This window comes from Urocampus carinirostris, chromosome 4 (assembly GCF_059441175.1).
Source record: "Urocampus carinirostris isolate Australia breed hairy pipefish chromosome 4, RoL_Ucar_1.0, whole genome shotgun sequence".
Taxonomy (NCBI): domain Eukaryota; kingdom Metazoa; phylum Chordata; class Actinopteri; order Syngnathiformes; family Syngnathidae; genus Urocampus; species Urocampus carinirostris.
In genome coordinates, this window is record NC_142352.1 from 39,076,742 (window position 1) to 39,088,001 (window position 11,260).

General features: G+C 42.1%; 1 protein-coding gene across 5 annotated transcripts in view; it reads left to right on the forward strand.

Annotated features, from left to right (window-relative positions):
- znf821 (zinc finger protein 821) overlaps positions 1 to 5,962 on the forward strand; it is a 24,628-nt gene extending 18,666 nt beyond the window's left edge. For 2 of the 5 annotated variants that reach the window (XM_088334483.1, XM_088334481.1), the window contains exons 3-6: positions 147 to 250; positions 1,376 to 1,474; positions 3,038 to 3,204; positions 4,412 to 5,962. In XM_088334483.1, coding sequence (XP_088190609.1) covers positions 147 to 250; positions 1,376 to 1,474; positions 3,038 to 3,204; positions 4,412 to 5,327 — 1,286 coding nt within the window. In that variant the 3' untranslated portion in view covers positions 5,328 to 5,962. Of the gene's footprint in view, positions 1 to 126; positions 251 to 1,375; positions 1,475 to 3,037; positions 3,205 to 4,411 lie in introns of all 5 variants that reach the window. The other 3 variants (XM_088334484.1, XM_088334482.1, XM_088334485.1) reach the window with 2 other exon arrangements.
- Positions 5,963 to 11,260: the final 5,298 nt, after the last annotated feature.

Here is an 11,260-nt window from a genome sequence, read left to right on the forward strand (position 1 = left end):
AATTAATGAACAGTACATTATATGACTGTTTTCTGATCAAATGGAAGGGGGCACCATTTGAGTTAAGGGGGTGTTAAAGAGAGTAAGCCCCGCTCTTGTGCTCTGTTGTCCTGTCTGTATTGATAGGTCTTTGTTTGCCCCCATAGAAGACAGCGAAAGCGACCCGGACTCCTTGTCCAACACCTCCGGAGACGACCACATGACTGCCAAAAGGGCCACATGCCGCCTGCTGGGGGCAGGAGTCAAAGAGGTGAGCCAGATTGACGGAAGAAAAAGATTAATCACAAGAATTTATGACGGAATCAACAATATCATATCGGCTATATTGCAATTAGAAGTGTCTTTATTGTCATTGATAACAATGTTGTGAATAACAAAATTAGACATGGACACTTCGGGATAAACATGTTATGAAGGCAGTCCTAAACAAAAAAAATTAAAGTTGGCACGGAACGTGTAGTATTCCTCCCCACAATTAAGTAAATATTTTGCAAAATATACCACACGCTGGTTGACTCAAGAAAGTTGACCTATCTGGTTTGTTTCCGATAGAGCTTTGATGTCATTAAAGGTATACAACATTTTCATATTGCGAATACCATTGACACAACATGCGTAGCAGCTATGAAACAGACAGCGATTATAGTGAACACCAATTGCATACCGATTATTTCCGCTTGCAAAAATCTCAACTTTGCTTACCCTGTCGCTGGGGACCTTGTTACTGTTTTGTCAGAGTTGCATAATTCGACTCTTAAAGCTTCGTGGGGTAAGTTTACATGCCGCAGTTACAGCGTGCGTTCTTTGTTTGCTTTTGCCTCCTTTTTGGAAGGCAATTGTGGCTTTTCGTTTGTGTTTTTCGCCGCGTGTGTCCAGCTAGCTCCCCATCAGCTTTCCTGTTATGGTTGCTCCCAGTTGGCGCTAACTGGCTGCCCATCGTGTCTTGTTTGTCCTTCAAGTTTGGTCTTAGCGGCGGTTTTGCCATGTCCCTTGGTTTATTCTAGTCCAGCTTTGCGTTTGTCGTCTTAGCCGTTGCCACTTTTCGTTGTTGGTTCCCGGCTGCTCTTTGTATGCAGCGATAGGGTATGCAAAGTTCAAATTTTTCCAAACAGAAATGAACTGTATGCACTCACTGTTCACTACAACCGCTGTCTGTTTTGGAGCTGCCTCATAAGTTGTGTTAATAGGATTCATCATTTTAATAGTGTTGTGTTCCTCCAATGACATCACAGCTCTAGATGAAACAAGCCAGATGAGTCAGTTTCTCAAGTGCAATAGTTCAAAACATATCTGTTACACACTACACAGTCTGTGCCTAATGGAAAAAGTTGGCATTTCTGAATAAGTTTAAATATTGAACATGTGCTTCCCCCAGGAAAACGAAGAAGGCTCTGACCACAGCGGTAACTTTGTATGTCCTCTGTGCACGCTGGACTTCAGCAACCCGGAGAAGCTTATTTCACATGTTTACCAGGTAGGATGGCCTTGCGTCTCAAAGCTAATGTAAAATACAGAGACCCCTTGCTATTTTGCACTTCAGCTATGCTGATTCACTCCTTCGTGGAAAAAAAGGACCTACTAAAAAAAAAACATACGAGGCTCCTTGCACCAACGAGGAATGTTTTAGGGATCCAAGGTTCAACGCGAATGACCATTCAATTTGACAAAAACACAACGACTGCTTCTGGCACCAAAAAAGAACGCTTCAGACAGACAGGATTCACACAGATTGGCTCGTACCTCTTGACTTGAGATCTCCAGTGCTGATTAGCCAATTCATATCATAGCATCTTTGATGCTGTATAGTGACAAGGCACCTGCTCTGCGTTCACATGCATCTTGCTGAGAAGAGAATGTGTCCCGCTCCCTTCGTCATGCCGCCTAAACGATGCATCTCTTTCTCGCTTGCTTGGACTCATTCCGCAAGGATTTTAATCACGGTGAGGCCCCCCCCCATAAAAAAACATCGACTACCGCTATTTCACGACTAAGGCGCACATACAAGTCTCAGATTTTTTTTAAATTGTGTGGCGTGTCCTATCGTGCGGTGAGGCCTGTGTGTGAAGTGCAGCTGAAGACACCAAGAGGCTGCTAAAGGGTGAAGTCTGGGCGTCACCAGTAAAGGGTGAAGTGTGGGTGTCAATATAAGGTTAGGTTTACACTGCAGAGCTTAATACTCAATTACGATCTTTGGATAAAATCAGAAGACATGTGACGTCACACACAATGCACAAAATGTTTGCGGAAGTACTCACGGATGCTCACTCCCTAGCGTATACAGCAGTTTGAAAGTTGTTATTGTGCTATCAGAGGCTGAACAGAGTTTTCCCACCAAATATTAACTAAATCCAAAACCTCACTTTCCTTCCATTGAATGCTTTTTATGTTTTGATTTCTATGCTATGCGGAAGAACTTGGAAACCAAGCAGCTGCGAAAGAATTGAATTAAATCAATTAATGGTTCGCAAGTGGAGGAAGTTGAAAAACAAGCTCCGACAAGTTTATCTCCGTGTGTTTTACTTTGTAATCAATACTTAAATAAACCACAATCATTTTCGCTCCCACTGTATTTTTAAATACGCACATTTGTATGCTTTGTGCCGCAGCAGAGGACACTTGCACCCTATCCTGCAGTGCGCCCTATGTAGTGTTATAGACAGAAATAGAACCAGCTACGGAGACTGCGCCTTTTTAACACGATGCGCCCTAAATGAGGTTATTTAAAATACATACTGGGTCCCAATTTTCTCCACCTCCCTACCTCTCTTTCTTTCTCTCTCAGCAAGTCTGCTCTCAGGGCCACCCAAAAAACACTACTTTCTGGATTTTCACTTTTCGCCAATGGTTATGGTCACTATTAGCCGCAAAAACAGAGGGATCCCTGTATACATTATTCATGCTTGCTAAAATATGATTGACTCGTCCATTTAGGCAGGATTGTGTGAAGCAGCTGAGCATCTTTCTTTGTTTGTCATCATTATCATGTGAATCCCTTTTTTGAGCGAACGCGGCTAATGTCTTTATACGCGTTCAACAGCACACAAGCCTGATGAGCAGCAGCAAGACTTACGTGTGTCCCGTCTGCGGCCGTGCACTGAGCTCACCCGGGTCACTTGGACGCCATCTTCTCATCCATTCAGAGGACCGCCTGTCCAACTGCGCTGTGTGTGGCGCACACTTCACTGCTACTGACAACTTTAACAGGTGTTGCTCTCTTGCAAGCTTTTATTTTTAAGAAGAGCGCTGAATGTATAATTGCATTCATGCCTATGCAATGGTACCGCTAGCTCCTCTAAACATGAACATTTTGTAACAAGATATATAGATATAAAAAATCTTAATCCGAAATTCTCAGTAGGGTCGTGGGGTTGCATGGAGCACATCCTAGCTACCTTTCAGTAGTGGGCACGGGACACCCTGAACGGGTTGAATTTTTTTGTCGCTAACTACTCAGCCGCCGTGCCGCCCTGAAAGAGCTATATTGGACAAAAAAAACTGAAATACGCGTGGAGCTTCAAAAAGTCAAAAGTCTTATGAGAGCCTTATAAGGAAGGGTCAAACCTACTGTCCTGCGTATATCGATTAGAAAACGTTAAGATTGTGTCCTGTTTGCCATTTTGTTTTGCATTATCAATCATTTCTGATAAAGCGCCAGGGAGCTACTGGAGGAGCGCCAAAGAGGCAAATTTGGCTCCATAGTAAGTTTAGCGGGACAAGAAGTCCAAATACGTTTTGCTCTGGCATCCGGCGCGTTTGTTGACGATGGCTTTTAAAGAACCTTGAATTGAATTGTCTTTATTGTCCTTTCTATCAATTTACTAAACATTGTACGAAATGAGATTAGACAAGGAATCACAGGGTAAAGTGATTGTGAAATAAGACTAAAGCGAAAAGTGAGAAGAGACTATCAGGATAAAAGGCAGAAAAAAAAAAGATTTACTATATTGTGGTTAAAGACTGGCCTAAGTTATAATATTAGTGCAGTGTTTGTGAATAATAAAAAAATAGTGCCTTGTAATGGATAGTGCAACATCATTTAGCAGGAGCAAAATCCCCAAATAAGTCCCAAGTATGTAATAAGCTGTCCCTGAGCCTGTTTGTCCTTGTTTTGAGGGACCTGTTGTGCCTACCAAAAAGTAACTGTTGAAAGTGGTGGTGGCTGTGGTTGGAAGAGTTTTAAAAAGTTGAAAAAGATTTGTGCATACATAATTTAGGTGTGTCAAGTTGTTTTACGTATGTGTACAACTCGGACCGCAACGTCATTGACGCGTAGGCAGACTCGAGCAGAAAAGGGGCAGGAAGACTGATTAAAATGCATAACACATTTTGCGCAAAGTAGCAAAACGCAGATAAGTGAATAGCGATATAGCAAGGGATTACTGTAATGCCGGGGTTTTTTTTTGCACTGCAGGGATAAGCTCAAGGACATCCTGGACACCACCAGGCTGGACATCTCCAGCGGGAGTGACACTTGCCCCCTGACTCACTCGTTATCCAGTTCCCCAATGGCCAGTCCAGGGCCGGGCCCCCATTCCTGTCACGGGCCGGGCCCAAGTCCCAGTTCCTGTCAAGGTCCCCAGTCGTGTCAGGTGCAGGACCCTAGCGGCAGCTTGTGCGAAGGCCGCCGAACGTGCCACATGTCCGGCCCGTGCCAAGGCCCCTCCAACCAAGGACCCTCGTTCCCCTCCCTTCCCGACAGTCTGCTTTCAGAAGGGCCTTCGCTGGCCTCCATCCCTGACGCCCTCACCTCCTCCTCCTCAGGTCTCCCGTCCATCCCTGACATCCTGAGCCCAACGCCCGTGTTCCCAGCCGGCGTGCTGCTGGTTTGCAACAACTGCGTGGCCTACCAGCAGCTGGTGGAGGCCCAGTCCCCCGTACGCAAATGGGCCCTGCGCCGCAAGAACGAGCCCCTGGAGTCGCGCCTCCACCGGCTGGAGCGGGAACGTACGGCCAAGAAGAACAAACGCGCCTGCGAGACGGACGAGGAGCGCCAACTGCGGCGTCTGCGCGACCGCGAGGCCAAGCGCATGCAGCGCATGCAGGAATCGGAGGAGCAGCGGGCACGCCGCTTGCAGCGGGACCGGGACGCCATGCGCCTCAAAAGGGCCAACGAGACGCCCGAAAAGCGGCAAGCCCGGCTGGTCCGCGAGCGCGAGGCCAAGAGGATCAAGCGGCGGCTGGAGAAGATCGACCCGGCGCTCAGGACCCAGATCGAGCACGACCCGGCCGCCATGGCCGCGCTCACGGCCGACATGAACCTTTTCCAGTTCCCTTGCCCCGTGCCCGTCCCTTCCATGGGCAATGGACTCTTTATGAAGATGCCCTGAAGGGCTGTGACAAACATTTCTAATCAGGGGTGTCCAGACTTGAGTTTCCAAGTGCCGCGTTCCGAAATAAAATCTATGGACAAATAAGCCACGTTGACTTTCTTCACCGTTTAAAAAACAAAAACAAATATCGAGCTTAAAGCTGGCTCCCGGTTGAGTTTTGGACACCCCTACTAATTTATTAAGTCGTTCGAATGTTCCATGTGGATGACTACCTTCAAGCATGTTGTAAAGAGATTGAATTTGTTCTATTAAAAGGAGACGGTTTTGCACACAGACACCTCAGATATGGAAGCTAGAAGAGCTTGGAGGGGAGACCCCCTAACCCGGCCTGCTCACTGGTCCAGTTCCAGTCTGGCTCCGCTTCCTGAAGACATTCTACCTCAGACCCCCGCCCACACTTGACTGTATTATCAGCCACCTCGAGCAACCTTCCTCTTCGTCACAATCCACGAGTGGTGGAAAATTGTCCAGGGTGAATTCAAAATTCAATAAATTCGGAAACTTTCAATGGTAATTGTAATTTGTCAGAGTGAACTTCGAATTACAGGCATAAACAAACAGTGATGCCTTGAGATACAATTTGAATTCGCTCTGTGTTGCAAATACACTGAAATAAATGTGTGTATACAGGATTCGTACGGGTGCTTGATATCCTTGAAAATGCTTGGAACTTTGATGTGTTTTCAAAGATTGAAAAGTGCTTAAATTTTGGGTGAAGTGCTTGTAAATGCTTGAAATTGTTGCCATGTTTTCAACAAGTCTGCTTAAAAATGACACAGAAACTGCTCTCTGGTGGCTTTATATTGCCATTGCATTTTTCTTCCCTCGTGATTTACTGCAGCTGGCATTAGTTTGTACGGCATTGTCCTATGAAGCGTCATCGCCCCCTAGAGGAGGTGCCCAAGAAGACAGTTGCATGCAAGGATTACGTTCAATTATGGATATTTATTATGGGCCTTGCAAAAAATTAAGGTAGCATTTCCCAGTGGTAAAGTGTAATCAAAGAGCTTCGTGCAACTGGAAATCTAAGCTACATATTACTGTCATGAACCAATGCCTATAATGGGAGAGATTTGTCTTAAAAACTAATATTTGCGATTTACTCGGGATTGAAAAGTCATGTCTTGATAAATGCAAGGACATGATGTATAATGCAAATATATTTGTGGCTCTGCGAGGTACATTATTCATACCAGATTTCTCCTTTGTAAAAATTGGCTTCGAAAGTCGTTTAAAACTACCTGAATTGGGCATGAAAAGCTGTACGAACTCTGGAATTCACTCTGTGTTGCAAATGCCCCGAAATAAATATATGTGTACAGTATAATTTTCTCTATTTGTCAAACGGTTGCCAACAAAACAATTATTGGAATGAAAATCTATACATCCAGTAGTCTACTTGTATTAAATCAAACTTGAGCAATTTAAGATTTGGGTTTTTTGTGTGTGGATTGAAAGAAAAATTCCATTCACAGATCCTCAAATAAAAAGGACTGTTCCCAGTTCAAAGGAGAAAAAATGATTACTTGTGTATAAATGTCACCAATTATTCACAAATCCAAAATTCATGTTTATTTAAATCAGTGTGGCGTAAGACATTGCAGCTGGAAATTGCCCAATTTTATCTTTGTTAAAAAAAAAAAAGTATCAGTATTGTTTTTTGTCCAGTGATTCATCCAACCCAGTAGGTGGCAGCAAATCATTCTTATTTTCCAATATACTAATATGAATAATATAAGATATGAAATGTAATAATGAATTTTGATCTATATACTAATATACATAATGTATAATGAGTATATAAAAAGTAATGATTATCTGCTCAGGATGTAGTCCAGTACAGTGGAACCTCGGTTCTCGACCATAATCCGTTCCAGAACCCTGTTCGAAAACCAATTTGGTCGATCACGGAAAATCGTTTTTCCCATTAAAAGTAATGTAAAATCGTTTTAATCCGTTCCAACACCCTAAATGTTTACCAAGAACGTAAACATGAAGCTAACCCAGGCTAATTGTACGTTCGCGTTAGCGTAATCTTCCGTACAAAAGATAACGCTAACATGAACGTGTAAAAATTAAAAAATCAGGTCGTTCACACGTCATTTAGCACCCGGGTCTCCACAAAAAGTGGTGAGCGGTTAAAGGATAAAGAAAAGAATAATGAATAGGATTTCTTACCTTTGTGGTGCTCAGCAGAAGCCATGCTGTATGTATAGCAAGATCGGAAACTCGCACACCTTCTTCATATTTTGCTATTATTTCTTTCTTAAATGCAATAGTTGTACGCACTACTCTTGTTTTTTCACCTGTAGCAACTTTGCTGCTTGCACCGACCTTCTTCCGAGGCATAATTAGGGGTTAAAACATTCCGTTCACCGATATTGAAAACGAAAGCAAAAAGAAGTGCGCGGTCACGTGACAACAGTTCTTCACGAGGGGTGGGGGCAATCTACACCTGTACGCTGCTCAGCATCGCCTCTAGCGTACCGGCGTTCGAACTCCGATTTTTTGAACGAAAAGCGAAGCAAGAATTTCTCGAAATTTTTGGTCGAGAACCGATTTGTTCGAACTGAGAGGCGTTCGAAAACCGAGCTTCCACTGTATATTTAATAATTGCAAAAAATAAATCAGGCAAAAATCTTTCAAATAATTTTGCTGATTTGAATCATTATTTCTTGTTAAAAAAAAAAAATGTGTTAAACAATATATTTTTTGTTCCATGGGTAAATAGGTGCTGCGTTTATTATGCCTCAAAAGGGAAATTGTAATCTTTAATAAGGCAAACAAATGGCTGTTGGTTGACAGGCATGAGAACTATAGGAATTAAAGTATTACTTTGAAATACCACTAGAGGACGCCCATGAGAATCACTGATAATAATGAAAAAGCCCAAATTATAGAATTGTTGGGACTTTAGCTCCCAGAGCTAAGGATTACAAAATTATTAGTGTACAGTACTCGACAAAAGTACTGTCCTGGAAGTTTAAAAAGTTTACTAAAATAACTCCCAAAATGCTTCTTCCTAGTACAATACAAAGTAATTAAACATCACTTCTTTTAACTTTGTTTAACATTACAATTATCAAAACTTCATAAGACATTGTCCAATATTGTATTTTTTTCAGATGCCATTGCAAACCATTTCACGTTTTCTCACATCTATAAATGAACATACTTTTGTTCAGTGGCGGGCTGTGCATTTCACACTTAGGCCTTTAGTAGTTCTATGTCTGTATCAACCCAACCCTCAATAACTTTTATGGCTAAACGTTTACTGCAGCTACTGCTGCAACACATAAAAAAGCAATCACAAATTCCAATATTATTTAGGAATGTAGCTACATTTTACTCACAAAAAATCAATTTTACTTGTGCACAAAATCCATACTATGTCATACAGAAGCTGATGCTGAAAGTTGAGCATGTCCCGTCGTATTTCTGGTGTAAGTTTTTATTCGACAGAAGCAGTGACACGATATTTTCTTCACGTTTTTGTTGCGATGCTGCCGCTCCCTCCCCCTAGCCAATCATATTTTGTGTAACCGCTGACGCTTCCTTACACCTTCAAGAAGGCCCTGGCCCCGCCAACTCAGAATTTGATTGGCTAAACCAACACCTTTATCGTCACCTATGCCTCATGGCCTGCAGAACTGATAGGAAAGGCCTCCATGTAGATTTCAGACCATGGCAACAAGTAGTGGCTGAAATGTGATTGGGTAAATGTTTGAATAGCAGCGTAATAAGAGGCAAAGCAATGAAAAGATTGACATACAGATTTGAATTATATAATGAGCATTCATGGACTCAATATAATATCACATGATTTGGATATTTTTAAGGCCAGTGGAGAAGGTCTTGAAAGACCTGTCAGCCCACCTCTACATTTGTTATAATATGTAATCTAACATTACAGTTCATCTCAAATTGTACTTTTTTCCCTTTAAAATGCTGTATTTCTTCAATATACGTGTTGCGAACATTCCACTCCAAGAATGTTCAAAAAGACAAGTTAAAGGGACACTGTGTTAGATTAACCACAAGATGTTGCTGTATTAGGTAGTAGTGGAACCGAAAAGAAGTGCTACATTGCACAGAGAAGAATACAAACCTCAGAGACTGAAAGGGACCAAACCACACATATTTTTCTTTAATTCATTTTGCCCAGCTTTTCACAAAAGTTTTCAGGGCTACACGTTGTGGCAAGATGGCAGATCAGCTCCCTCTAAAAAAGCCTTATGGTGGGTAAAATAAATATATAAATAACATTTCTCGACCAAAGATACAAGTCTGCTTACGCATTGGGTAAATAAGTGTAAAAAGTGAACTAATGAATGAAACTTGACTTTTGTTGGACCTATTTTGTTACAATCCCTTCACCGAAAGGCACCAATTATGTTTCGATCCGGGCACAGGTGTGTGGTGAATAATGATTGGATACACCTGTCCTGTGCCCGATTATCCTCATCCTTTATAAGGACATTTTAATCAACACACGTCGTCGGGTCATTTTCATTCCACTGCCATGCCAGGTCTGGTTTCCTTTGTGGTTTCTTGTCAGGGCATTTTGCTCGTCGTTTAGTGCTCACTTTTTAGTTTGATACTTTATTCCTTGCATTTTTCCATTTCTGGTTTCGGTCTTTGTTGTGGGTTTTGTTTTGTTTGTAGATTGCATTGTTTTGTAAACCCTTGTTTTTGGCACTTTGTACCTCCCTTTTATTATTAAATATCATCCCTCTTTTTGAAGACCCTTGCCTCCAGTTTCTGCTTCCTCCACATGGGTCCATCAACCTACAAAAACTTGACTTGTTGGTCCTGAATTGTCTAGCTGAGGGCAAAAGTTCACTCAGGTAGACAATTCAGGACCACTAAGGACACATCCCACCCTGGATATTCCAAGTTTAAACCTTTGCCCCTAGGAAGACAATTCAGGACCACCAAGTCAACAGATCAACTAACAGATAGACAACTACCTTCTACCCAAGGCAATAATAATAATAATAATAATCACCTTCAACGCTGTAAAATAGAACACTAGTAGATCATGCTTAAGGAGATTGTGCAATATTGACAAGGGATGGTTTATTTCTTCATATATAACATATGTTTTTTTTTACTATTACCCTTAACCACCTGGGTCTTAGAGGCACCACTTCCTGTGGTGTGTCTTGATCAAGTACTGTCTGGCGGCACCCATTCTTGTCCAAGCCAGTGTTTTGGGTAGAGGTCTGCTCCCCCGCATGAAACAGATAGTACTTGTATCCATGGTTACCAGTCCCAAGAGAAGCCTCCTGATCTGAGTCTGTTACAGCGTTTTCATCATCTGGTCACTGTTGTTTTTCGGTGTAAAGCAATTTCCCGTACTCCAAAGATGAGCCGGAGCTCGGTATTTATGGGCAGCGCCGTGTGAGACTTCTTATATTAGATCCTAGATCACTGAGGAAAAATCATTTTGTTCCAAAATGTCGAGTAAGCTTATCAAATTGTGTGTTAAGCATCACATTTGTTGGTTTTCATATTTTTGTTGGAAAACAAACGTGGTGATGGCGTTCAATTCTTTGCTTTTTGTGACGTATTAAAGGCTTAAAGGCTCTTTGTCTAGGAAAGAACTTTACGTTTCCTATATTTTTGTATCTCTATTTAAATTGTAGTATTTCTGCTTCTAACTGCGCAATCTTTTCATTGGATGCGTTTGAGAAGTGCAAAGTTATGTTTACTTTAGTCACAAGAAGTCTCAATGGCATACCTGTCAACCTGTACGTTTATTATGCATATTAAGACGTGTACAAGGTACAAGAAAATCTTTACGGAAGAATGCTAATTTGTCAATTATGGGTACCATCCGATCTACACCGACTATCACAAAGCAAATCAATCAATCAAGTCAAAGGATCTCTGTATCGTTTTTTCGTTGCAAACGAAGCGAGCGGTTT